Source organism: Anas platyrhynchos, chromosome 6, assembly GCF_047663525.1.
Source record: "Anas platyrhynchos isolate ZD024472 breed Pekin duck chromosome 6, IASCAAS_PekinDuck_T2T, whole genome shotgun sequence".
NCBI lineage: Eukaryota > Metazoa > Chordata > Aves > Anseriformes > Anatidae > Anas > Anas platyrhynchos.
Window position 1 is genome coordinate 40,736,185 of NC_092592.1, and position 27,997 is coordinate 40,764,181.

At 42.3% G+C, this 27,997-nt stretch overlaps 1 protein-coding gene across 2 annotated transcripts; it reads left to right on the top strand.

Moving 5' to 3' along the window:
• The first annotated feature begins 77 nt into the window (after window positions 1-77).
• On the top strand, window positions 78-27,982 carry PPP2R2D (protein phosphatase 2 regulatory subunit Bdelta). Of its 2 annotated transcripts, XM_027459843.3 has the most exons (10): window positions 78-240; window positions 460-546; window positions 12,928-13,025; window positions 16,150-16,315; window positions 17,894-18,006; window positions 20,480-20,657; window positions 21,868-22,032; window positions 23,496-23,665; window positions 23,750-23,841; window positions 25,818-27,982. In XM_027459843.3, exons 1-10 carry the CDS (start codon window positions 234-236, stop codon window positions 26,095-26,097), a joined length of 1,356 nt encoding a protein of 451 aa, XP_027315644.1. In that variant the 5' UTR covers window positions 78-233; the 3' UTR covers window positions 26,098-27,982. The 2 variants fall into 2 exon arrangements, with proteins under 2 accessions (XP_027315644.1, XP_027315645.1); XM_027459844.3 differs by lacking the exons at window positions 78-240; window positions 12,928-13,025; window positions 16,150-16,315; window positions 17,894-18,006.
• Window positions 27,983-27,997: the final 15 nt, after the last annotated feature.

A 27,997-nucleotide genomic window follows, 5' to 3' on the forward strand; every position in this document is an offset into this window, starting at 1 on the left:
CCCCCCCCGACCCCGCCAGCCGCCCCCTCCCTCCCGGCGGGGAGCCGCGCGGTGACGTCACGCGGCGGGCCGGCCGGCCATGGGCGCCATTTTGAAAGGCCCGGGCCCTCCCCTCCGCTCCCCTCCCCGCCGGGCCTCCCGCGGCGGCCGCTCGGCGCCCCGGCTCCGTCCCGCTCCCGCCCGGCGCCTCCCCCCGCGGCTCCCCCGGCCCCGCCGCACCGGCACCGGGCGCCATGGCAGGTGGGGGACGAGGCTCGGAGCCGCCCGGCCTCCCCGGGAGCCGCCGCCGCCGCTGCAGGCCGGGCAGGGCCCAGGGAGCCGGGCCGGGGCCGGGGCCGGGAGGCGGCGCTGCGGGGAGCCGGGGGCTGAGGGGACGCGGCCTGGGCTGGGGGCAGGGGGCAGGGCCGGCTCCTTCCCTTCCTTCCCTTCTCTTCCTGACCGCGGTCTCTTTCCCCGTAGGGGTGGCAGGCGGCGGCGGTAACGGTAACGACTTCCAGTGGTGCTTCTCGCAGGTGAAGGGGGCCATCGACGAGGACGTGGCGGAAGGTGAGGGGGCAGCGGGCCCGGCCGGGCCCCCCAGGCCGTGACCGAGTCCTGGGGCACGGAGCGGGGCCCAGCGAGCCCGCAGCACGCCAGGCCCCGCGGGTCTCGCTCCTGAGGCGCAGGGAGCGGGCGGCGCTGCCGGGGGTGCGCCATGGGAAGGGGGGGGGGGGGGATGGTGTGAGGGCTGGGGGCAGGTTTCGTGCCTTGGTGGGGAGGCTACGAGCAGGGATGCTGAGCTAGGGGGCATGGGCGCGCCTCTACACCACCTCTGAAACTTGCCAAGCCCATCGTGTGTGGGGTTGAGTCCAAAAAAAGGCTTTGCTGGTTGGGGGGCGTTTCTCTGTAGTATGTAGAAATGACACAAAGTTCCTAAATCCAAAGTGAAGACCCTTTCTCTCTAAATCTTCCACGTTCAAACTGTTCAGGCTGGAAATACTGAATCCTGACTCTTGAATTCTGATTTTTGGGTAGGCCTGTGTGGAGCCAGGAGCTGGACTCGATGGTCCTTGTGGGTCCCTTCCGCAGGTTATTCTATGATATTGCTTAGAAAGGGCGGTGTGGAATGAGCACAGAACATAATTCTGTGCTGCTTAGTGAGGTTTTTACTGCATTAATTGCAAGTGCTGCATCTACTGCGTTAAGTGAAATAACTAATGACTAGTGTGTGGTCCTCATGGGCTGTGTATTTTAGTTTTACTGGAAGCAGTAAATATTTTTTCTGACTGTCTGCTGCAGGGAAATAGCATTGACGGTGTTTTCATTTTCATGCCACTTGTTTTGGCATTCCATTCAAAATAAGAGCTCTGGGAGGAACAGACATGAAAGCTACTCAAGATCCTAGTACTCAGGCATGGCCGTTGTTTTCTTCCTTTTATTTTTTTTTGCTAAGTGTGTTTTGCGCCACGTACTCTTGTTTTGGAGTGCACAGAATTCTTTTGAAAATATGTTTAAGTAGCCTTCATGAATTTCTCAAATAGTCTTTTTTTTCTCAGTTTCTCTCACTGTGGAACTAAACTGCAGTTCTCCATGAGTAAGATGTGCTTCTATGAGCACGTTACTTCCCTGTCAGCAGCTGAGCAACAAGAATTTGTGTAGTGCTGGAAAGCTTTCAGTTTTTGAAATACCAGAATGTCTTAAAGCCATTTAATTATTTAAGTGCATAGCAGGGCTGTTCAAGGAGGAACTTAGATTACTGATGAGCCGCATCACCAAGGCCGAGCTCTTCGTTAGAGGGGAAAGCTCTCTGTTCTGAGCCATGCTGAGAGGAAGCAGGGGTGATAGTGCTCCAACACTTCTATCCTGGAATTGCCCGTATGTACCTTATTAACGCAACTCTTCCTGGAGTGAGGACTGCAGATTGTGTGTGACACTATTACATGGGAGGAATTTTTTTTTCCTGGGGCAATCAATGTAAGTAAGCATTTAGCCCCTGTTTTTTACTGAATTGGTGCTAGTTTTGTTTTCCTGCTGGAGTATGAGAACTGCTTACAGATTTTGTGATTCTGTTTATATTTTGATTTCTGCTTTTTTCTTCCCTGTTAGTTTTTGCCTTGAAATCAGGCTTGAGTACAGAAGGGATGGTTTATTTGCTAGTAATTGTCTGAATTTGACTCTGGAGTATGCAGTGAGAATGCAATTGTATTGCTAAATTTTTGTTCCAATTACGGAGATATTCATTCATCACCATTTTTCTAACATTTTTACCCAAGCCGCATTTAAATGTAGTGGCGGTGCTGCTGCTGACCTGGGATAGCCTTGGTGCAAATACTGCGTACAGCCACTGTGAGTTCCACCTACATTGTTGTGATGGGGAAAACTCGCCTTTTTGTAATGCTTTTTTTCTTCCCTGTTTTGTGAAAAAAATAGCTCTGTAAAAGAAATCTGAAATGATAACGTGAAGTAGCTGTCAGCTGTATTAAAAGCAGACTTTTTGCTAAATGTTCCTAGGGGCAGTTCATTTAGCAGTAGAAATTAAGGTGCCTGTTAGTCAGGCAATGTAACCAGAATCCCCCTTCCTTTTGAACTGCAGTTCCAGGGTACGGTTTGTATTCAGCAGCCTTCTCAGCTGTACTGCTTTGTCACAACCCCGCTAATATTTTTGTTTGCTATAGTTAGATTTGCAACTGTCATCTCTATTCACAGGATTTTTTTGAAGTCATTAATAGAGAAAATCGTTCTCTTTCTTTGTTTTCTGTGTACGGAACCAGTTTCTTCAGTGAGTAATCTCTGAAACCTGAACAGTGCTCTGCTCAAATAAATAGAACACCAGTGGTTGTAATGGCCAGATTGGCCATATAAAAAGATCAGGAAAATACACCAGGATTTGAAATATGTATTTGTCTAAAGCAGGAAAGTTTAGTTGGATTGAAGGAGGAGGAGGAAGATTGGATTAAAAACAGATACTGAATTGAAGAAATAGTATTGAGGATGGCAACAAGTTTAACCTTTTTTTTTTGGGGGGGGAGGGGGAGTAGTAATCTAAACTTGTGTTGTAAATTGGTTGTTAGCAAAAAAAAAAAAAAACCAAAAAAAAACAACCCATGGGATTATGAAAACTGATTGCCTGTGAAACTTTTTGTTCTTGGATTACCTTTTTTGGTAGAAATTGGCTTTCTAAATAAAGGCTTCAGGGTATTTCTGTGCTACCCAAGACCTAATTGTTTTTGTGATTTCAGTGTTTAATTTGTTTTGCGTGCTCAAAAAATACTAGATTTCTTTTTTCTTTTTTTTTTTTTTCTAGCAAAATATGAAACAGCTTATTTAAATAATATACAGATAGTCCCAGATTCCTTTGGGACACATGCACTGCATACAATCCATGACTGCTTCTGGATGTAATTAGCAGTGTGCATATAAATATATATATATTTAGGGGGTACTATAAATCTTCCTAATTGACTTGTGCTAGTGACCAGTTGGACACACTTGGGAGGCGTGACTGATCGTTGTCAGAACGTGAACCTGTATGCTGTGGAGGTCCTGGGTTTCCCCTTACTGATGGGGAAATTTTGTGTTTTGCTTCTAACTCCTCCCTTGCCCCTCAAAGCAGTCTGTATGGATTTTTGAATTGTGATGACTGTTCCCTTCTGCGAATGCTGTTTTAATTCAGTATCGGTAAGGCATAGATTCCTGTTCCAGGTTTAAGCAGCTTTAATGTATGGCTACTCCACAGAGTATTGCTTTCTTCTCACAGCCTCATTAGCTGAAGACTTCATGTAAGTGTTGTATTTGAAGTTTTTCTGGAGGAGCTGAGCGTAAAGCCAGGTCTTGCAAATAAATGGCATACCCAGTGACCTGTTGTAAGTGAGGAGAGTTCCTTAGAAGCTCCCTTTCATTAACTTGCAAGGTATTTCACAGGAGTAGAACTCTTGTTCTTCAGGTGGAAAAAAAAAAGTTGTCATTGATGTTAAGAGTTGTCACTGGCTTACAAACATAATTTGTGTCGGTGTAGTGCATTCTCTGCTTGTTAAAGACTTTTTTTATCTGCATGTAGAGATCAAAGAAAAATACTGTTTTCTTTTTTAAATTCTCCAGCCAGTAAGTTTGATAGCAGGGGTAAACTAAAGGATACCTTGTTCTCATCAGTTCAACAAGGTGGTTACTTAGCACGGTGACAAGCCTAAAGAGAAGTAAATCCACCTCCCAAGTGGGTGAGAATGCAGAATACAAGTAGAGAAGAAAACCACGATCTGGTAAAAATATATTGGATTATAATCCTGCAGTTTTTCTCAGGTCTGGAGACAAGTGCTTTAAAAACATGGTGTGTTTACCTGTCTTTACAAATAAGTGACTTGAAAATCTTCAGGAGTTGAACTGGTTTATTTTTGTTGTTTTTAAAGCTGATTCTGGCATGATGGTGCCATTATATATGTGTGTGTATATACATGCAGGTATTCCAAAAGAGGTACAGCTAGTTGGCATCTGGTTACAATTGCGTGGAAGAAATGACAAAACTGGTTATTATCTTTCAAGATTTTCTTTTATGTAAGAAATTGAAAACAATGTGAGGGAGTTGTTATTAAGCCACATGGATTGTTCCCTTTCATCCTAAATAACTGCTTATACCTGAAGATGTTGCTTATTACTGGGAAGGGGCAGAAAGTCAGCTTTTAAGCTGTTTTTGTTTTGTCTGTTTTTTTGTTTGATTGCTTTTTGGTTGATTGTCCTTTCTTGAAAAAGGATTTTGCCATAAGCATAAGGTTTCACGTGCCTGTTCCCTTGCTGCACCCATCGCTGTTTTATGGTGGCACGCTGTGGTGTGCTCTTGCCTTGATCCCTTCGCAGCTTCACCACATCTTTGTTCCCAGGACAGTGGAGTAAGCTGAAGAGGCACCACTTGTTGCGGGAACCAAAGTTTTTGATAGTTTCCTTGATCTTTCCTGCGTTGTGTGCTGTACAGAGTGTTCTGTATAATGCATACAATTATGTTGCATCAGCTTTGGGAAGTGCTCTGGTGTTTTTGTGGGCAGAAATAAATATTTTTGCAAACAGTTTTGACCAGAGCCCATGTTATATAGTGGCTTTCTGCTGGAGAAAGTCGTCTTAATATTTTAGGTAGACCACTTCTGTTCTTTCGTGGAACCCACAACCAGAATTTATCTCCACCCTTCATTTCACAATAAGCTGTTCCCTAAAAACGGTCTTCTCAGATAGTGGGATTTAATAATAAGCACTCTTGAATTCCACTTCTATCAGCCAACAGTAGAAGCAGTGTGTTACGCCACTGGACAGTAAATTGCACTGTCTTACTGTGTGAGTAACTGTGGATGCACCAAGATGGTGTGAGCGAGAAATGCTGTGTTAGTGAGCTTTTGGAAGCTTCTAGTTCTTTCTCTGCTCCCATAATTGTTAGATTGTGGCTTCTCACCGTGAGGAAGCCCAGATGTACAAGACACAGATGTTGGGGGGTGCTGGGCGGCCTGGCCTTTGGCGCGGGCCTTGGGAGTGGGGTGCCAGCTCACCTTGCTGCTTTCCTACCTGCTTGCTCGCCCCGGTGGGCCCAGGGCCTTAGTGAGGCCTGGCTGCAGGACCCAGCGCTGGCAGCTGCTCGAGGGAAGGGCTCGTGTTTGTGCACTGCCTTCAGCCACAGCGCTGGCTCCAGCCAGCCTCTGCTGCTGCTGCTCGAGTGCCCTGCGCTGTGCTGCCTGCTGAGCGCCTCGCGTGCCCTCCCCGAGCTCTTGGCTGACCTCTGACCTATTCAGGGATTTCCACTAGTGCAAAAAGCGGGCTTGTTATGCACAGAGTTAAGTTCTACTGGGTATGTAAAGGCAATTCAAGCCATTTTGCCAGTTGTTTGAGTATTAAAGGAGAAAAAACAACACGTTAGATCTGGTGGATACTTGAAGTGGGCAGCACTTATATCTGGAAGAAATTCAGTCTGAGCAAAACTGTGCTGTCCTTGGCTTATTCTCCTGACCTCTGATACATGGCACTTCAGTGTTAAGTCTTCAATCACAAGAGTAGAAACCTGAAAATAGTTTAAAAAAAAGTATATTCTGAAAAACAGGTAATTTTGGATAACTTCTACAGATGTTGTCAAGTGATTATCGATACCTTTAAAGTCTGGCTTACTTTTCAGTACATCCAAATGCAGAATTCAGCTTTCTATCAAACTAAGCAACAACACTAGGAAATATTTGAGGAGATGTTAGGCATTACAATAACAGCATGCCAGCGTTAGGCCATCCTACCTGCAGGTAGTGTTAATCCTTGCCATTGACTGTTCTGGCAGGTGTAGTACAGAGAATCTGTGTTCGGCCAGAAGCAGACGAGCAAAAAGAGCAGGAAGGAGGGGAGTTGTTGAAGACTGGCAAGGAGTGCCAGAGCTGGTGACCAGAGTCCCGCAGTAACTGAACTTGTGCTGGCATTGCCTGCCCCGACAAGTAGGCAGTGGGAGGAGGGCCCGCTGGCAGCTCTGTGGCTTTGCCTGCTGTGATGCTGCAGCGAACCCGGGGTGAGGAGCTGCTAAACCGTGGGGCAGCTCCCTGCGCCCCACCCCAGAGCCCTTCTGGTGCAGACAGACACTGTGTGACACTGAGTGGGGGGGTTCTCTTGCAATAAATGCAAATCAAGTAACAAGCACTCGGAAGGCACTGTGTATCTGTCACTTCTGCAGCTTGGATGCATTTTTTTTTTAACACTTATTAACAGTTTAACAGGCATTAGGCTTCGAATTTATTCATTTTCTTTGATTACTTTTTTCCCTCTAATGTGTCTCTGGGTATATTTTTTCCTTTGCTAATCTTACTGGCTGTTTTTACGTTCTTGTATGACATTCTCTCTCATTGGGAGCAGCTCAGCAGAGGGACTTGGGGGTTCTGCTGGTCAAAAAGCTCGACATAACCCAGCAGTGTGTGCTGGCAGCCCAGCAAGCCAGCTGTACCCTGGGCTGCAACAAAGCAGGAGTGCCCACAGGGATGTCTCCCTCTGCTCTGCCCTGTGAGCCCCACCACCCAGCTCCAGGCCCCCAGCCCCAGGAGGACACGGAGCTTTTGGAGCAGGGCCAGGGGAGGCCATGAGGATGTTCGGAGGGCTGTAGCCCCTCTGCTGTGGGGACAGGCTGAGGGAGCCGGGGGTGTTCGGCATGGAGAAGGCTCCAGGAGACCTTGTAGTGGCCTTCCTGTACATAAAGGGTCTTCTAAAGAGGATGGAGAGAGGCTTTTTACATGGGCATAGTGACAGGACAAGGGGGAATGGTTTAAAACTAGAAGAAGGGAGATTTAGATTAGATGTTGGGAAGAAATTCTTCCCCATGAGGGTGGCGAGGCCCTGCCCCAGGAGCTGTGGGTGCCCCATCCCTGGCAGTGCCCAAGGCCGGGCTGGGGGCAGAGGGGGACCGGGTGGGCTGTAAGGTCCCTGCCAACCTGAACCTTTTGGTGATTCCGTTTGATTCTTCCTGTGTTTGCTCTGCAGCGTTGGCTCTTTGCCGTTCCTGCCTGGGCCCTGGCCACATTTCTCAGCAGTTGTGCCGTGAGGCCATGTGTTGGCATTGCCTGTTGCAGAGGAGGTTTCTGCTCATTCTGCTGGCAGGTCTTAGGTTCAGCACAGCATCACAGGGACATCCCATCTTCTGCTTTCCAAGATGGTTTAGGAGCACGCAGCCTGTAGTTACCCCCCACGTGCTCCCTTTCACTGCCACCAACAGCAGGTGATCGTGCAGTGTCTCCAGGACCTTTCTTCAGCTGTGGAACAAAATGCACCCTAGAATCACAGGGCACGGGGTAGGGGAAGGTGTGTGATCTTGACTGCAAGCACAGAAATGTTCTATGTTTAGTTTGCTCTGTTAATCTCCTTTACGGGCTGTGCCAGCTCTCTGGCTGTGGGCCAGGTCCAGTCACTTCCTCTCAAAGCTTGAGCCTTTCCAGAGAGCCTCATGGTCCTCAAAAACTGCTGCTTGTTTGGATCCCCAGGACAGACCTCGGACTGAGGTGTTGTGTATTAAAATGGTTTTCAGGGAGAGGGGCAGGAGGCAGGTCGGCCAGTATGTGTGTCTGTCAGCGCCTGAGCTAAGCGTGCAGCTGTTTACTTACATTTCCCAAAAATGTAATGGTCAAGGTCCCTTAGAATGTGAAGCGTCCTTCTTTTTAGGTAACGTTTGAAAATGGGGACTGTTTTGCTGCCTTGTCCATTAAGTGGGATTTCACCAGAAGTGTTGGAATAGCTCTCAGGAAGGAGAGAAGTTGATGCTGCTCGTGTCTAGCAGCCGGCACTAAGCAGCGTGCAGCCGTACGGCCTGCCAGGAGAGCTGTGCTCTGTGGGGTTCTTCAGGCTTCAGCAGGAGTGGCAGCGTGCAGCCAGCTTAGAAAGGAAGAGTTCGTGGTGGCTAATTTTAGACATCTATTTTAGATGCCTAAGCAGAGAGCCGAGGCGTTGATACCGGTGTCAGGAATACCCAGTGGGAGCCCTTTGTGGGATCAGCCCCTAGGCCCCAGCTTGCTGTGCTGTCCTCAGAGCTGTAACACCAGCCGGTCTCTGTCATCCCCGCTTTCACCCCGGCACAGCCAGCCCAGGGTACTGCTGGGCTGATACTGGAGAGCTTCACCAGGCTCAGGGCAGGGGCTGGGATACAGGGAAGGCAATATCCAGCAGTGCTGCTGACAGGCAGCAGCAGGGTGGGGAGGGGACTGTCCCCTGCTGCTCTGCTCTCCTGAGGCCCCACCTGGAGCCCTGCATCCAGCCCTGGGCACCCAGCACCAGGACGTCGGGCTGTTAGACTGGGGCCAGAGGAGGCCATGAGGATGCTCAGAGGGCTGGAGCACCTCTCCTGGGAAGGCAGGCTGAGAGAGCTGGGGCTGGTCAGCCTGGAGAAGAGAAGGCTCCGGGGAGACCTCATTGCAGCTGTTCAATAATTAAAGAGGGCTTATGAAAAAGGTGGGGAGTGACTCTTTGATCAATCAGGTAATGACAGGACAAGGGGGAATGGGTTTAAACTAAAAGAAGGGAGATTTAGATTAGAGGTTAGGAGGGAATTCTTTGCTCAGAGGGGGGTGAGGCACTGGCACAGGCTGCCCACAGAGGCTGTGGCTGCCCTGTCCCTGGAGGTGTTCAGGACCAGGCTGGACGGGGCCCTGGGCAGCCTGGCCTAGTGGGAGGTGTCCCTGCCCGTGACAGGGGGCAGAACTGGGAGATCTCCAAGGTCCCTTCCAACCCCAGCCTTTTTATGACCTAGAGCATTTAATATGAAGTTTTAAAATTGGTGTTAAGGCTTACAGGACGGGCTCCTGAGTCACTGGGAATGCTTTCCACCACGTTATTATAGAGATGGGTGTTTTTAGCCTTCTAGCATGTTTGGAGGTCACTTCCTACCCGCAGAAGCACTCAGTGCTTTTACATTTGAGGAGTGGACAGAATCAGTCTGGTTGCCAGCACCTTTCACCCAACGCTCCTTTTAATGCACCAGCTTTGGAAACAACTGGGAGTTTCCTGCTCTGCGTGGAGGCCATAACCAAGTTAGAACTTCTTTCCAAAAGTGAAACTAAACATTAATTTTTCATGGCTGTAAGGAAATCTTGCCAGACACACATCTTACTGTAAATCCGCAGGTCTTGCTGCTCTCCTTAGCTTACAGGAGAGGAGTGCAGGCTCCCCTGGCTGCGTGCAGAGCAGAGCGCCTCAGCCACGGGGAGCAAAGCTGGAGGGAAGGAGGCTGGGCACACTTCTGCTTCCAAAACATAATCACAAGGGTGCCTTGTGTAGGAGAAGAGTGCGTTAGGATGCTGTACCTGAGGCAGTACTGTGCTTTCCGAAACGCTTGTGTGTTTTATTGTGAATTACATTGTTAGTAGGAAGAAAAGGCTGAAATATTCTGCCGGGAAGTAGGCTGGTGCTTGTGCACAGAAAAAGGTACGATGTAAAATAAAAAACCTTCAGAGGCTTCAAAGTTAATGTGATGATTAAGAGCCTGCAAAGGCTTGCTTTGTTTTTTTTTTTTGAGCTGTCTTCAAAATACAAAGCAAATGTAGGTGGGTAACATTACTGAGCTGAACAGAGTGATCGCTTTCAAATGGATTTTGTGGTTTATCCGTAGTTTCGTAACTGTTTTCTTCTATTCACTTTGGAATAATGCTGAGATTCCTGATGGAATTTGGGGATTGGGGTTAAACATGTTTCAGTTAAACAGTCTTATAGGGAAAAGTGGGTTTAATTCATACTTCAAAAAAATTACAGTGCTGTTTAAGTAACAGAAAGTTAATTCTTCATAAATACAGTTTTTCTTGATAATCTACAAACTTTCATCAAGTATCTTCTATTTTTTTCCTGAAGCGCACTGTCCGTGTACCGATTTCCATCTGGCATATTTGTAGTAGATTCTAACGTACTGTTTCAAGGATGATTTGAAATTTTAGTGTGAATTTTCCAATTAATTAAGAAGACATTTCACAGTGGCATGGTCATTTTATCTATACATCTTGTTTACCCTCTTCTCCCTGTCCTTTTATGTAACAATGTAGAATTCCAGCAGTGTCTGTGTATTAGCGTGTTTCCACAGGGCTTAAGGTGAGGGAACTGAAGATCATGCTTGGATAGGAAACACTGCTGGTAAATAATAGCTGGCAGACTAGTTTTGTTGACTTTTCATGCCCATTAAAGCAAAAAAAGGTGCACAGGGTATTTTGAGCAAATCATGTGGGTAGATACTTTGTGTACCTGGGAGAAGTTATCAGTATCATTTCCTGAAACTAACTAGAAAGTGTTTTCCTTGATGTTGAAATAATTGCATGTGTTAAGGAGTGATTTGTTTCTGGTAGGACAGCTTACTCAGGTCTCAGGATAAAAATGACCTGTGCTAGAATGACTCTCAGATTTTGTGGTAGTGGAATATTCGTTTTGTTACTGGTAAAACTTTGTAATTCAAGGGTTACTCTAACGTTTAAGTAGAGTGCTGAAAATGTCCTGAATTTATTCTGTCAAATCCCTTTACTGTGGATTGCCTATCTCGGCTGTTCGTATCTTTCCTTAGTCTATTTCCTCTTGAAATGCCTTTTTTTCCTGTGCATTACTGATTGATCCTAGGCTGTAGGACTTCTCTTAATCCTAGCACTGCTGTCAGTCTTGTAGTAGAGTTTAATTCAGATTATGTTTCCAGGTCGCTCAGTGCACACTAGCGTTGTCGGTTTCAGTGCAAAATCCTTTATGTGATGGTATTTGGTAATTGTAACTAGAAAACCCCTTAGCCAGCCAACCGTTTGTAATAACTTATTCATATGTTTGCAAGATTTAGACATGTATTGGGCACAAAACAAACGTATAATTGTGGGAATAATTAGCATGGATCAGTATAAAGGCTGATAGTGATATTAACCACATACACAAAGGGGTGTGTGTGTGTTCTGGTTCTGTTTACGCTGAATTTCAGTTCTTGTATGTTTTTTCCCCACGATTCTCATGCAGGAAGAATGAGTTGGCCTTCAAGCAGTGGCACAATTCCCACATACACGTGCTCTGCAGGTTGCTGTGAGAGGCCTTGATTAAATTTGTTTTCATTTTCAAGGCAGAAGACAGTTTTCCTTCACCTTCCAAAGAGAGGAGCAGAGATGGCACTTGGGTGGGAATGGGCAGGTTTTGTTTGACTCCTGAAACTTGTTGTTTTAACCTGGAGGTGTGATGAAGAGAAGTGCATGTAAAATGGCACAGCTGTGCCCAGTGTGCACATACAGCTTTGACAGCCTCAGGGTGCACCAAGGGAGGTTTAAACTGGGCAGTGGGCAGCATTTCTTCACAGAGGGGGCGATCAAGTGCTGGGGCGGGCTGCTCAGGAGGGTGGAGGAGTCCTGAGGATCTCTTAATAAAATCTGAAATATGAGTGATATCTTGAGAAAACTGATGAGACTTCCTGATCGTTTTCCTGATAAAAGGGGGGTGATTATTCAAAGGAGCTTAAAAGTTGGCACATCAAAATCAATCCAGGAAAGTAGTTTTCAGCTAGTCTCTAATTGCAAACTCTGAAACTAATGGGCATCAGATGCTTCAAATCTTTTTTTCCCACCCGCCTAATGTAATGAAAGTTGACATGGCTAACAAGCACCAGTACAGTTACAAGTTCGTTGACATTTTTAAGGTGAGTAGCGTTTTGTTGCAGTACCGTGTGCCTAAAGTCTGTGACAGATCTGTAGGTCCTTACCTATCCTCCTCCTTATTTACAGATTGTTTAATGGCAATTGCTTCTTTATTACCACCTCCGCAGATTAACTGTGGCATGTAGTGGTGAATAAATACTGGTTGTTTTTTCAAGGTGTGAGTCCAAGAGAGCTTAAGTCAGTCTGTGCAGGAGGTCCTGCAGCCTCTTACTTTGCTCTCCTGTCCTTCAGCTGCCGCCACCCTTGCCTTGTTCGGTGTAGAAATGCTGATGCTTCTGCGTGGAGGTGCTTGATGGAGCTCGACTGGCAGAAATTCTTTTTTTTTTCTTGGCCAGTTCAGCTTCCTGAACTAATTACCTAAATAGTTAGCTCAGGGGAAAGGCAGGCGTGCACCTTGCACTGATGGGTGTGAGCTGCACTGCTGCTCCAAGGTGACGCCGCAAACGAAGCGCTTCTGGCACGGCTCCTGCTCCTGGAAGCACTGGGCAGGCGTTGCTGCCCGCGTGGGTCAGTGGTCACTGGTGGCAGGTAGAATACATAGCTTGGTTCTTAAAACAGTGTGCCTTCTCCTCGGTGACCAAAGGCTTTCAAGGTTCAGAAGTAGCGAAATCACAGAATGGTTTAGGTCGGAAATAAATAAATTCTGATGGGCTTTGAAATGAGTTAATTTCTGGATGTTAATGATGTAAATCAAGTAGTTGGGCTGTTGCATTAATGTGAACTGTAATTTTGTTTTGTGTTCAAGTCTTGAAACATCTTGATTTGCTTTCCACATTACAGCGCTATTTTATTTCTGTTCTGTTTACAGCTGATATTATTTCAACAGTTGAATTTAATTACTCTGGTGATCTTCTTGCAACAGGAGACAAAGGTGGCAGAGTGGTTATATTTCAAAGGGAACAAGAGGTCAGTGACTTGAAAAACAAAAGTGCTGTTACTACGCTGCTCTTGTGTTGCACAGTCTCACTTCATCTGCTCGTGCTATGAAGTTTAAATGGTTGGGTGGTTTTCTCAGAAGATGATGTTAGCCGTATTTATAAATATCTGCCTCGTGCTGAATTTGGTAATGTAGCTTGGTGGTGGTTCCACCCCCTCACAGCTTTCAAAAAAACCCTCACAAAATACAGTGGGTTTGTTATGTGTACCTATTATGCTCAGTATCATAAGTGTAGAATTGCTTTTGAGGTTTCTCCTAAACTTTACACTTAGGTGGATGTAAGACACTTTCTGTTGTTTTTGAAAACAATGCAAAAGAACTGATTTATAAAAGAGGACACATGTTAAGCTGCAACAGACAACAGAGTAAGACGGTCCAGAACTTGAAGAATTAAACATCTGATGTGTTTTAGGATCCTATGAATCAAAAGCAGTGGTAACAGCTTCATCTCCAGGAACACTTGGGTGTTCTGGTTCAGAGGGTACGAAGACTTCCCCCTCCGGTAGTTAAGCAGACTTTCAGATGGCTCTGCCCAACGCTATCAGCTGGGAGATGATGCTATGCTGTATCCTGCCCATTCAGCAATGCAGACACGCTGCCAAGCCTTTTATATCCAAAGTATTAGAAAAAATACACTAAATGCTGATTTACTGATCAAGCCTTTTGCTGAAAAACAGTTCCCATGCCTTTTCATGTCTGAGAGAAATGTGGAATTTCTTTTACATCAATGTTCCATGTGACAATTTCTTTTTCTCCCCCAGCACCAAAGAGCATGTATGTCCTTCCCTTTGAAGAACTGATGAGAATTTGAACCTTTTCCTGGTTTAGAAATACCAAAATTGATTGTGGGATTGTGATTCAGCTTGTTTGTGCATGAAGTGCACTGCTCTGTAGGTGCTATGCTTTTTTCCCAGCAGAATCCCCCTTTCATTGTGTGGTTTGACTGATGCTCATTAAGGACTAGCCATCCAATATTTTGCATTTCATCCTCGCTCTGACACTACTTACAGAATGTCTCACCAAAGCTGGTTTATCAGTTTTACTCTGAGGATTTTGAGAGGCAGTGAAATGAAAATACCAATGCTGGAAAAGCTGCTGAAATGTTACACAGCTACACCTAGACAGCAACTGCTCATTTATCATTTAGCCTGCTGTGTAGACGTAACTAAGGCACAGAGACCAAGGTCAAAAGGATCCACCTGCTGAGGATCTCTGACTTCCTTGACGCTTGTTCAGGGTGGAGCTGTCATTGGTTGGCTCTCAGCTGTTTGTGCTCAGTGCTGTAACTCAAAACCCAGCTGTCATGTCTTTTCCTCGTAGTATTAAAAAAAAAAAGTCACACTCTTCACACAGCAATATTCAAATGTCTTCTGTGAGCACATGTGGACTGTAGGGAAGAGGTGGGCATTAGAGTCCTTTCTCTTGTCATCTACAAAACTGTGGAATTGCTGAAGAGGAGGAAGAGAAATCTAAAATAAGTATATAATGCTAGAATGATAAAATCGTACTTATTTTAAACAGTGTAATTCTTGGGCTATAACTTTGGATAGTTATAAAATTTTACATACGCTTTATTTTTGGAAGGCCGGCTGAAATGCTGGGCTCCCTACCCTGAGCTCATAGAGCATTTTTTCGTTTCCAAGCAGCTGTTTGTTCCAACCAAATACACAAGTAAAGAGTGAGACCACTGCCAAGACAGCTTGCACAAAACATAGGTGGTTAGGTAAGGAATGGAGAGAACTACACAGAGTAGTGTAGTTGAGAGGATCCCATCTAAAATGATTAAAAGTGAAGTGACAGAGAGCAAAGTAATGTAAAGTCTCAGACTTAACTAAAATTCCATACTTCTGAGAGATTGCAGGGAAAAAAAAAAAAAAAAACTCTGCAAAACCTTATCAGAGTTGCAAAGTCAAGCATGGAAATACAAGTAAGTGTCAGAACAAAGGTTACCTGTGGAGCCTCAGGTTGGCATAGCAGGCTTTAATTACGTGAGTCACTACTATTTTTTCCCCAGTAACGCACCGTCAATCAATGTGCAAGATGGGCTTTTCCTGGGCAGCTGATTTTCTTGCCTGCCTTTGGCAATAAACGACTTGCTTCTTCTCAAGTGTGATTTCCGATTGTGCTTTGGGGAGTTTTTTGCAGGCGTTCAGGGCACTGCAGCTCTGCAAGCGGAGCTGGTCTCCAAATATGAGTCACTATCTAATATTAAATTATTTGAAGAGCCCAATAACATTTTCTTCAAATGTGATACTGCAGGTCCGCAGGTACTTGCAACTTTGATCTCTGTTCCTTGGTGCCACAAAAGTCAAATAAGAATAACGCAAAGCTGTCTTCTAGTGCTGTGAGGAGCAAAACAAGTTTTTAGTGCACTTGTAATAGTCTTTGGAGTGTTACAACAAACACTACAGAAAGCCTGAGATGAAAACGTGGTAATTCCAGCCTTCAGATTTTCACAATGAAAAAGGTTGTCAGAGCTTAATTATGAGCCTTGATGGCAATTCTGGATACAGCATGGTTTAAAATGAGTAGGAAAGGAGCTAGATCTAGTGCTCATATGACTTTGTGCCCTCATGGCTTTATAAAACATTCAATTGCACCATGTCCTCTGTCCTTTAACACTTACTTGCTAGTCTGCAAACCCTGTATAATGTCATATCGTGACGAGCAGAGGAATGAGCTTTGGAAAAGAAGGAAAGGAGATAGGTGAAGTGTAGAAACTGATCCCATGGAGTTGGTGGTTTAGGATTTAGGACATAGCTGATTTTTATGCCCTGGTTGGTTTTAAGTCCTGGGGGGCAGCAGAGTAACCCAGAGCTCTTCCACATGAACCCAGAACTCCTCTGCAGACAGCTGCCCTTTTTGAAGTGCTTTGATACAAGTAGACAAAGAGTTGTATACAAAGAGTTACTTTTGAAAAGGAAGTCTGCACACATTGTATTGATGCTAAACTCTGGGAAATGTGTCAAATTCAGCAAGACCTGTTGTGAAAAGTTTACTTTCTAATTGACCGTTTGTAGGCGTTACTTTGTATGTGTGATTTCTAATGACCCAGATAACATCAGCTTCAAGAAATATTATGTTTCTTTGCAGAATAAAAGCCGTCCTCTTTCTAGGGGAGAATATAATGTTTACAGTACCTTTCAGAGTCATGAACCTGAGTTTGACTACTTGAAAAGTCTAGAAATTGAGGAAAAAATAAATAAAATTAGGTGGTTACCACAACAGAATGCTGCTCATTTCCTGCTGTCTACAAATGGTAAGAACATTTTATTTTTGAAAAAAAAACCTTCCTGTATGTCATTTGAATATTATCTCATCGATGATGCACTTGTGGGGTTTTTCTGGAGTGTTTTGGGGTTGTTTGTTTCTTCCTTAATTACACAGTGTCTGTTTTGATTGTAATACCTTGTAAATTACTGACTTAGGAGCTTAGAAGTAACGAAGTAGCAACAGCACAAGTCCTCAATTTACATGCCCTGGTGCTCTGCTGTTTAGTATGCGTTCAGTGTCAGTGTGTTGCCAGTGTGCTGAACTGTAGCACAAGGCTGACATTAACTTAACTTGATCCTCCCAATTTTGAAATTGAATTTTTTGTGATCCCAGATGAATTTAGAATAAAAGCATTTGAAATTGAAACTCTGTGGTTACAGTGCTCTTCTGATTCTAAAACATAGTGTGTGCTTTGAAGAGCTTATGGATTAAAAGACAACAGTTGCTCTAGGAGCATGTTTGTACCATTTTTTCATTCACGTTATTTTCTTTAATTTCTCCCCTTAACGTCTTAGCAGTTACATGTATTGCTGAAGCAGTCGGTGCTGGGACTATAGCGCTGTTTCATTGTGATGCATCTTGGAGCAAGTTGTAACTGTAAATGCAGAACTGTGCATGAAAAAAACTTGCCTTTGACAGAGGGATGCGCTTGTTCCCAGCAGCTTGCTTCACCTTGTTCCTAGATGCTCTTTTGTAAGTGCTGATGTGTGTTCTGTTATACCAAACTTCAGAAGCAGGAGTGACTTCTGGCTGCTGGACTTGGATCAAAACAGATGAATTTAATTTCAAAGTCCAGCTAAACTCAAGGCAGTCTCTAAAGTGTGTTACCTTAAATGCATTAAATATCTGTAGTAGTCCAGGGAGGAGAGGTTTGTTTCCAGTTAGCTGAGGCTCTCACTCTGTGTGTACTCCCTTTCTGCATTTGGACAAACTGCCCCCGGTAGGAGCCGGGAATTACGTGCCTTTGGACGTGGAATCCTAAAGCAGTGCAGCAAACCTCCTCAGTTCCTGACTCTGCTCTCCCCTTAAGGGGGTTACTTTAATTCAAGCTCTTCTTTTTTTGTTTTTGTTTTCTCTCCCTAGCATTTGTCTGTTTAAAATAGGTTAGATAGTAGTGGGCTCACTGCTGAATGTTGGTCAGCAGCGTGTGAAACTTCCCTTGTAAAGGATCATTTTGGTGAATGGTAGGCGTTGTGCTTTATCATTCAGACAGAAACTTGTATTTAATCCAAACAGAATTTTATATTACAATAAAAATGAAATCTACTTAATTTTTTCTTCCCTTAAATGATATTTTCATGCATTTCCCATCCGCACCCTCCAAGTGCATATTTTCTGTTTATTTTTAATGTACTAATTCTGCTAAACTATATAGCTGAAGGCAAAGTTCTTCATGTTTGTGTAGGGAAGGTTGTATTTCATATTATGTAGTTGTGGGATCCTTTCTGTTGCAAGCAGTAGAAACCTAGATAGAAGAATAACACATTCTGCTCACCCCATCAGTTGGGGAATTTATTTTTGAATTGAATTCATTCTCAAGGATGTGAATTTTTGTTGGTTTTAGATAAAACTATTAAATTATGGAAAATAAGTGAAAGGGATAAAAGAGCCGAAGGTTATAATTTAAAAGATGAAGATGGAAGACTTAGGGATCCTTTCAGAATCACAGCACTACGGGTATGTTTCTGCTCTTTAACTTTAAATATCTTTTTGCATGTTCTTCTTTACCTTTGTTCAGAGTTGTCAACTGAAATGTGTAGATTAGAAATGGTGCTTTGGTCGGGGTAACTGATAGCCTTTTTATTTTTTTTAAAAAAGGCGCTTGGTTTAATATAGAAATAGATATATTTCTAAAATCATAGAATAAGGTTCCTTTGGAAAACTTGAGACAAATTTCAAAACTAAGATACTAGCTTCTCAATAGTTGTTTGGGTTTGTTTGTTTGTTTGTTTTTGTTTTTTCTTGGAACACCTTATATTTTAAATGGATAGGAAATTTTAAACTTTTAACAATCAAAATTAAGTATTGTCTTAGAGGTGTTTTTGTTAGAGGCCAGCCCCTGAGCATTCAAGAAACCTGATGTATATATACTTGTGGAGCCTTGCTATTTCTCCATTTTCCTAGTGATGTTACGGTAGGGTTAGTGCTCCAGACTTGGAACCTTTTAAAGCATGAGCACAAAACCAAAGCAGTCATTTGGGGGTAGGGGATTTTTGATGGACTTTATTTTTGTTGCTGTTGCTATAAATAGGGATTGAACTAAAGCTCTCACTCCTTCTAAAGCTGTTGTCACTCCTGACACTTGCAGGAACTATGCTGTTGTGGTTTTGTGGTTTTGTTTCGTTGATGTTGTTGCTGCTGATGTTTGGATTGTTTTTTCTTCTCTTGCCTTGCTTCAATTGAATATTGAAGCTTTAGGTATACATCAGCATAATGCCTTGTTGTGCTGGGAAAGGTTACCACTTCTGGGAGGGAGCTTTCTACTTAGTGTAGGAGCCAAGATCTGACTGAGTGCTCCAAATACAATACCTAAAACCAGGGACACAAATCATACAATGCCTTAGCCCAGTGGCTGGAAGTAGGCAGGGATAAAATTTGGGCATCTCCAACCTTGCCATTCTGTAGGAGTAGACAACCTATTAGAGAACATGAAAAGTGCAGAATATGGCCAGAACAGTTCAGCTGGATACTGGCCGGTACTCACTGCACTGCTCAATGAGTGTGTTGGCAGCTGTGTCAAACACTGTAAGGTTTTTAGGAATCATCAGGCTGAATTGGGGGGGCAACAAAAAGCAAGAACTGCTTTCTTAGAAGTTAGTCTTCAAACTTTGCTGCCCTTCTGGGAAAGGAGGCTTGGGCTGAGCTGCAAACCCTGCCAGGCACATCATTGTACAAGAAAAGGTGACGGAATGAACTAAGTGTGAGAAAAGATTGGCAGAAGGGGGAGGAAAAACTGAGTTACTCTCATATGTTAAAAATATCAAGTTTTAGAGATCTAGAGCATATGTAGCTTGGCCTCTTATGGGCATTGTCTCCATACTGCCTTACAGAAGTAGAACCCCAGTTGTTTGTAATGAAGCAGACTTTAGGAGAAGCAGCCCTGTGTGTGGAGGCCTTGTCACTTCCAGTACCATTCCTGGTGACTCACGTTAATGCGTCTTCAATTTCACAACTGACAATTGTTGGAGCTAGGAACACTCATGGTCAGATAGGAAGATTGGCTAATAAGCAGTAATAGATTAATTTTAATAATGACCTTTCTTACTTTAAACACTGCAAGATACAAACATGGTGAAAACAATTACAGAGCTCTTAGATTAATTTGCTTCTTGTTCAGGAAGACAAATTACCCTGAACAGTGTCATAACTCTTCTCGTGGTTAGATGATGTAAGATAGTGTTCTGGTACACACAGTTCAACAGCACAGCATGGGAACGTCCATGGACAACATTAAACTCTTGACGTGCTGGTCAGTGACAAGGCTGGGGAAGGAGCAAGAAGGAAGCTTAATCCTGCTGGCTGGGGTAAAGCTGTCACCCTCTGTATCAGCGAGCTGTGGAAATGGAGCATTTACATCTTCCTGAAATCATATTGTTCAGTGAACAAATCGGGGAGGTCCTTTGCAAACTTCCTAACAATTTCATCAGCACCCTCTAAGATACAGAGGTTGATTTTAAGCACTTGTTTCCAATTAACATCATCTTGAAATACCATGATAAACATGTACTGTTTTCTGGGGGGTGAGGCACAAAGCTTCCTTCTTTGGCAGGTAACTTCTAAAGGGAGCGACCGAGGCTTTGTGCAAGTGGTCTGCCAAAGCACTGTTCAAGGCCTGGTTTACTGCATCTCTTGCTCTGAGGATTTACAAGGCAGTTAGGACTTGATCTAGTTTTAGAAAACAGAAAATCCAAATTTTTCTCTTAGTGTTTGCCATTAGATGAAGTGTGCTGCTGTGGATCTCATAGCTCAGGGGTTGCAGCTGTGTTCCTTAACTTAATGCGGGGAGAGGGACAATAAACTTATAATCCTGTTGGAAAACTGTTGGGAGGGTGTCAGTAAGGCAAAACAGAAATAAGTGGGGTGAAATTAACGTCTTCTGAATCAGAAATCAGTTTTATGCCCAACTTGACCGTTCTCTTTCATGTTTCAGGTGCCAATATTGAAACCCATGGACCTAATGGTAGAAGCAAGTCCCAGAAGGATATTTGCAAATGCACATACTTATCACATAAACTCTATTTCAGTAAATAGTGATCATGAAACATACCTTTCTGCAGATGACCTAAGAATTAATCTATGGCACTTAGAAATCACAGATAGAAGTTTTAGTATCCTTTTTTTGGTCCTCTGTGAACGCTAGGGTACATGCAACTTATGTATGTTTAACAGAATCACTTTAATTTTGTGAATTGGTGTTCAAATCTAGGGATTAAAATACAGGATTTAAAAATCTAGAGGATTAATGCAGGGAAAGCAGGTGTATTAGGATGCTCTCGCTCATTCTGAGTGCGTGCATTCTTTCAGTGAAAAAGTACCAGTAGAAATGTTGCAGATGGCTTGTTTTGGTTGTGGAGTTTGTACTTTAAGTACGACTTGAAAGATTTGAAAAGTAGATCCTATGTTACTGTAGATCTTTTCAAAGTTTAAGGTCTCTTAACTGTCTAAAATAACATTTCTCTTGGAGAAGACAAATTTTATTTTTTTTCCATATCAAATGGTGTTTTCAACTGTAGAAAAAAAATTCAAATCTTTTTGCAAGCCTGTCTGTCTAGCACTGTAATATTATGTTCTCCTGAGGCAAGTCTGCAGTAAAAGAAAAGTTGCAGAAATACATATTAAAAGGATCATATGCAAGTTATCTAAAGCTTTAGATAAGTAAGGAAACTATATTCAGCATTTGTATATTCAAAAAGTATAAGATAAGGCCCATCTGGACACCCACCTGAGCAGCCTGCTGTAGGGAGCCTGCTTTGGCAGGGGGGTTGGACCTGATTATCTCTGGAGGTCCCTTCCAACCCCTTCAATTCTGTGATTTGGTAAGAAGTGTTAAAAAGGAAGTTTGGGAGGAATCTGAGATTTCTATCTGGGAGCTTAATCTCTGAGTTTCGTCTTTGGTAGGTGCTGATGCGAGGGATTGGAGGCTAGCTGCTTTGTAAGAACAATCTTTTACCCCCTTTTTTTCTTTTTAACTTTTTTATGCAAATAAGAGTTTATAGCAAAAATACAAATTAATTCTTGCCTCTTTCTGTAATTTTGTGGGTAGAAGGGGCTTTTGTTTTGGAACAGATTCTTTATATCATCTTTCAACTTGTCTTCAGTTAACCTCCAGCATCTCCTGAAGTAGATTTGTTACAACAAGGTCTGGTGTTATGGCTCTTCTTTAATCTTCTGTGGTCACTTTACTTGTGTAGATTGCTGATGGTGGAAATTAAAATCTTGCCTGGTTTCCTACACTATTTTCTACGTTTTTGTAGATAGCTACTTGAAAGCAATGATTCAAATGTGAGGTGTTACATACCTTTACCAAAACCTTCCCAGATATTGTAGATATTAAGCCTGCTAACATGGAGGAGCTGACAGAAGTGATCACCGCTGCAGAGTTCCACCCTCATCACTGTAACGTGTTTGTCTACAGCAGTAGCAAAGGAACTATTCGACTCTGTGACATGCGCTCTTCAGCTCTCTGTGACAGGCATTCAAAATGTAAGTCAGGATGCACCTGTGGTTTCTGGGTTTCTTGCTTTGTTCTCATGTAAGATAGAACGCATAGGTGTTCGCTTATAAATAAATATGCCAAGTTCTGCTTATTGGTAAAGAGCATACAAGGTAAGGAGTGGTAGTTTTGTAGAATGGAACATTTTAATTGTCTTGTTCTAGGCCATCAACAAGCAGAAGTGTAGCATGAGACAATTGACGATCTGACTCTGCTCCTGTTTACCCATTTATGCATCATAAACTGATGGGAACAAGTGCTTTTGGCACCAGTGAGACCTGTCTTCTGTCCAGACTCAGTCTTGGTGCTTCTCAAAGGTATCTGCTTATCAAATCCCAGTTCAGGGCAGTTTGTTCACCTTTGTGCATTAGCAACTGGGCTGCGGCTGCTGCTGATCGGTTTAGTTTGTGACCATTTGCAGCTCCTAAGATAGAATATAGTCTTGAAAATGTGCACTGAGTTTGAAGTTAGTTTCCAGGGCTGACAGATGAATGCTTCTTGGTCTGCTGAGCTATGTAAACTTAGGTAGGTGAGGAAAGCTTTTCTATTGAATCCAAAGGGAACACTGTCTGTGCTTTGCACGCAGCCTATTGTTTCTTTTTGCTACTGTAACAGCTACGGTTTATTGGCATTACTATTCCTGTGGGTTACCCTACCACACTGATACTTGCAGGTAAGATTTCTATAGTGAAGATCAGGATTTCTCCCTGGGAGAAGGGAAGTACTTCTGCAATGGGAAGTGTGGAGTGCTAAGCATTTCAGCTGTGTGACTTAGCACTGCCTTAAATCACATACTAGCATTTTATTTTTATTTTTAACTGTTCATTACTAAAACCCATCCTGTTAAAAGGGTCTATTCAAAAATGAAAAAAGTAATTCTGGATAGCTTTTGTCATGAAATACTGACTCCAGAGATTGACTTTCAATTTAAGCAATATTTCTTCCTGCTTTCTAAAACCATACCTTTCATGGCAAGTGTAGATGCTAATATTTCCTTTCAAGAGGTTGCATTGTACAACTTCTGTTCAGATCTAAATAAAAGTATGTCATACGGTAGTCTCAAAATATGTGGGTCGTGCATTAAGATCTTTTTTTGGATGCTGACAATTTCACCTGCTGTGGTTCAACTTAATTTGTAGATCAGTTGTAATGTTTTCACTGTACACATACTGTTGTTTTTTTTTTTTAACTTTTTTCTCTGATTCATCCCTTAAGACCTGTGAATTGTTTGCTGATGCTGTGCTCCAGCTGAGAATGCTGGAGATGGTCATAAAATTGCTAGAATGTAACATTGTTTAAACAGAGACTATTTTTAATAATTTAATGGCAACCTCTTTTTTTTTTTTTTTTTAAAGAAACTAGGAATTTAACTTAAAATTGTCAAAGTACTGGAGAATGTTGGAAGCTGTAGAATTTGATGTTGGTTTCATTGGTAATTGTCTTCTATCTACAGTTTTTGAAGAGCCTGAAGATCCTAGCAGCAGATCATTTTTTTCAGAAATAATCTCATCGATATCTGATGTAAAATTCAGTCACAGTGGTCGATACATGATGACAAGAGACTACCTTTCTGTTAAAGTCTGGGATCTCAATATGGAAAACAGGCCTGTAGAGACATATCAAGTATGAAGTTCAAGTTCTCTTAAATACCCTCTTTTCTTCTTTTTCTTTAAATCTCTCTAATATCAATTTAAATGTTTCAAAAAGGTTCATGAATATCTTCGAAGCAAGCTTTGTTCCCTGTATGAAAATGACTGCATTTTTGACAAATTTGAATGCTGCTGGAACGGTTCTGATAGGTAAGTTGTTTTGCTTTGTTTGTCTCTCAAGTTTAGGAATTTAATTTTGTCCCAAAACTCATGATATTTAGCATTAAGGATGTAATTAGTTAAATTCAAATCATCTGGGGGAGGGGGTGTGTTTCATGGTGTGTTGTTGTGGTGGGTGTTTGTTTTTGTTTTTTATGTTTGAAATCTTTTTTGGGGTAAAACAGAACCATTCTTCATCTTCCACCCTCCAGTTGAAGGAGTAGAATAAGTCTTTGTCAGTATGTTTCTAACATGGATTCTTGTTGAAGCTTTATGTAGTCAAGGCTGGCCATTTCAAGCCATGGAAAGGTTACTCAGATTAGTTTTCAAAGAGTATACAAGAGCATGCACTCAGTATTTTCCACATTAAATCTTTGTTTTCTGTAGGCTAAAACAGATACTGATTTGTATCTGTTGCAAATCATGGAAATACTTGTCTCACCTGCAAGTTACAGAAGCATTATAACCAAATAGCAAAGCCACTCTACTGGCACAATTTGTGCGTGTGTCTTGTCACTAGCTACATATTAAAATGTTTTCAGAACCCCGTGTAAGATAGCGGCAAATCTGGATCTTCTATCTGGATGCTTTTTGTTGGCTTGCCTATGCGGCTCATCCTTTATTTTTTTTGTAGGATTTTTATTATTTCTGAAATACCTAAAGCCATGACTTGTCCACCACCAAATGCTTTCAAGCTGTTAAATGAATAGGTACCAGTTTGGATTTGATAGTAACAGGATCATCCTGTGAAACAAGCTTTGGCCTAGTAATGGAGGACCAAAGATCTGCCACATAACTTAGGAGCGGAGTGATCAAGGAAGTCAAATCTGGCAAACTGTCCAGGAGTCAGTGGAGGAAGTAAAATCTACCCACATTGCTATTGGAGTGATATTCGAGGTTGCATGTAATGCTAGATGCTGCTTAACAATTAATTTTCTGCAGAAACAGTAATAGAGAAAACAGGTTACTGTCAACTCCAGGTTGCAAGTGGCTGTGAGTTACTGGGGGGAAAAATTACACTGTATCAGTGTACCAAAAAAATTTTTCTTAGCAATATTTCCATTATCCATTATAAAATACATAAAAAGAAGCTGTATATGTTTTTCACTAAATTAAAATGCAAGGAAACTGACACTTATTTCAACATTTTTCAAGTAACTCCAGTTAATCTCTAAAAAAACAAAAATCAAAACAACATCATCTGATTATGACATAAAATAAGAACATGTGTTGCTTACCTCCCTTGGAAAAATTCCTTTGGCTCTGCATTCCCCCGTACAATCTGCGAGATGTATGTTGTGTTAATAGTATCTCGTTCTGCTCCTAGTCTTTAATTCTTTAGTGCCGTGAAGACAACAAAAAAACTGTTCATTGGAAGCAAGGTACATGAAAGTATTTTCAGACACAGTTTTTTATCCTGCCTTGTTCAAATGCAAATTTAGTACTTTATGGAAACCCTGAATTGTTCCTGAAGGGCTATATCAGATACTCAAGTGAAGGGTTTCTTTTGCTGCTACAGAACAATTTTTTGTAATGAATCCATTGGCATGTTCATGGTCAGCACGTGCAAAGGAAAGCACTTCTGTTTGTCATAGTCTGATGAAATGAAGTAGTTTAAAGTTGCTTTGATTCCAGTATAACTTTTGGAGCAGCGGGATAAAGGGATGGAGTAGGAATAGGAAGGCCCGCTTTGCCCACATTAAGATGAACAAAGCCCAAGACTCTGCTGAGAGCCAGTCCCAGGAGGGATACCTGGGAGAATACCTGGAAGAGAAGTTCACGGAGTGGAAGCAGCACTTAATACCCAACAGAGTTGAGCAAACATACATCAGAGAGGAAGAGAGTGTAGTGCCAAATACTGGTTGTGAATTCGATTTGAGTCACCTTGTGGGTAAGAGGTGGAAGAAAGGGATCGAATACCACTGCTGGAAGCCTACTGAGATTTCCTTTTTTCTGTTTCTCAACAGCGCTATCATGACTGGATCTTACAACAACTTCTTTAGAATGTTTGACCGAAACACACGGCGGGATATCACTCTAGAAGCGTCCAGGGAAAGTAGCAAACCTCGTGCCATCTTGAAACCGCGTAAAGTGTGTACAGGTGGTAAAAGAAAGAAAGATGAAATAAGTGTTGACAGTCTGGACTTCAACAAGAAGATTCTTCATACAGCATGGCATCCCATGGAGAACATCATTGCTGTAGCTGCCACCAATAATTTGTATATATTCCAGGACAAAATTAACTAAAGATGACTTACTTGAGGACAGAGTTGTCTTCTTGCATAGTTAAGCTCAGTTGTTATCTGTAAAAGAGAAGGCCTTGTTGTCCTACCAGTGAAGAACATTGATGCACTTACTTCCCTTTAGATAAAGGAGAGAATCTGGCCTGTTTTTTGAGTTCATGGTGTAGTTCTGCCTTCAGTGGGGTTATGGAGTGTCAGTTGCAATTTTCTGAGGAAAAACCCTCTAGAAGCAGAATTGATGGACAGTGCTCAATCAGGCCAATACTCAAAACAAATGTATTTATTTAAGTCTGAGCCTTCCTTTCCAGTTTATAGACCAAAAATTTAACACCCAAGAAGAAAAATTGTCATAAAAATGTAATTTCTATCTCTTGCGCTCTTTCTCTGCTGTAATATTTGGGCCTTTCAAAACATATATTGTGCTTAATGCCTGTAAACATTCCTCCTCTGGCCTGTATCTAGGCTTAGGTGTTTTTACCTTTGAGCACTTAGGTAGGTCTTGAGTTGGGTTCATAGACAGGTTTCCATGAATATTTACTCACCAACTGTATCTATAACCACACCTTCTGGTGTAAACCACTTAATAAAATAACAAACTATAAAAAGTGTTTTTAAATCTGATGGTATGTATTCAGTTTTTTTTATTTTTTTATTGCATGTACTGGGATTGTGCAAAATAACCCAAATGGGCAGATTTGACAGTGTTTGTCCCAAACTATTAAATTTTGGCAGACTAATACAAACTTTTTTGTGTAGTAATTCAAATTCTAAATTTAGAGTTTCCATGAAAGTGTCGTTTAGTTCTAAGTTGCACAATTTTTTTTCTTGTAAGATGCCATTTGTATAACGAGTAGGAGAAATGTAAAGGTTGGTATAGAGATGTCCACAGCCTTAACAGAAAATGACCACCTTGCACAGAAGGGAAAACAAAATGTGTAACATGTTCTTCTTTGGAGATTAAAAAAAAAAATAAAGTTTATCTGATGCCTCTCAACGTTAGGTAGAGACATACCTTATGTGCATTATGTTTTTTTAACCTTTTTAGTACTTGTCATGAAGATACACTTTTATTTTAAATATCTGGCATAATGTATTGTATTTCACATTGCCGTTCAAGCAAAAAGGTATCTTGATTATGCCAAGCAGTGACACGGCTTAATACTTAGCACATTCTGACTTTAACACCACGATGTCGGAAAACACTGAGGCTACAAGCTGGTGTTACCTGCATTTGTTATAACCCTGTTCTTGCTGTTTGTTTTTTTTGTTTGTTTGTTTTTGTTTTCTTTTTAAGCCTTAGGTACTTTTTTTTTTTCAAAAGGGGCCTAAAATGCATCAACCTTCTCTTCACCCTAGGCTAGCATGAATGCAAATTTTTTCCTGAAGCTAATGCAGCACATTTTAGTACCATCAGGTAGCTAAACATTACATTCTGTAAAATGTGCCTGCCAATTAGAAATTCTTTGAAGAATTAGATCCCTCGGGCTTCTGAAAGGAGACGCAGAAGTGTGGTTTACACTCCGTTTTTATTAAAATGAAGGTGTATTATGATTACTGAATCAGAACTGCATATGCAACAGTCAAATGTCTCTGTTCTTACCCTCTCAATTAATGTCCATAGAGTGCCACTCTTGTTCACAGTAAGCTAGTGAGTACAACTAACTTTGAGGTTCTACAAATAAAGTTTAAATTAAAACAAACAAACCCTTATACTGTATATTGGTTGTGACACTATTTGCAAATCTTGAAATGTGGAACTTCTGGGTCACTAAAGTGTTAGATTTGACCTTGTTCCTAAAATGCATAATAGAGCTAATACAATGGGATTGTACATACTTGTTCAATTATTTTGACCAAAAAGTTTAATAAATTTTAAATGTTTACCTGGATTTGCTCTGTGTATT

Coding starts and splice junctions, on each gene's coding strand:
- PPP2R2D (XM_027459843.3), top strand. Junction 13,026..16,149: donor TATTTCAAAGGGAACAAGAG/GTCAGTGACTTG, acceptor GTTTCTTTGCAG/AATAAAAGCCGTCCTCTTTC. Junction 16,316..17,893: donor TTTCCTGCTGTCTACAAATG/GTAAGAACATTT, acceptor TGTTGGTTTTAG/ATAAAACTATTAAATTATGG.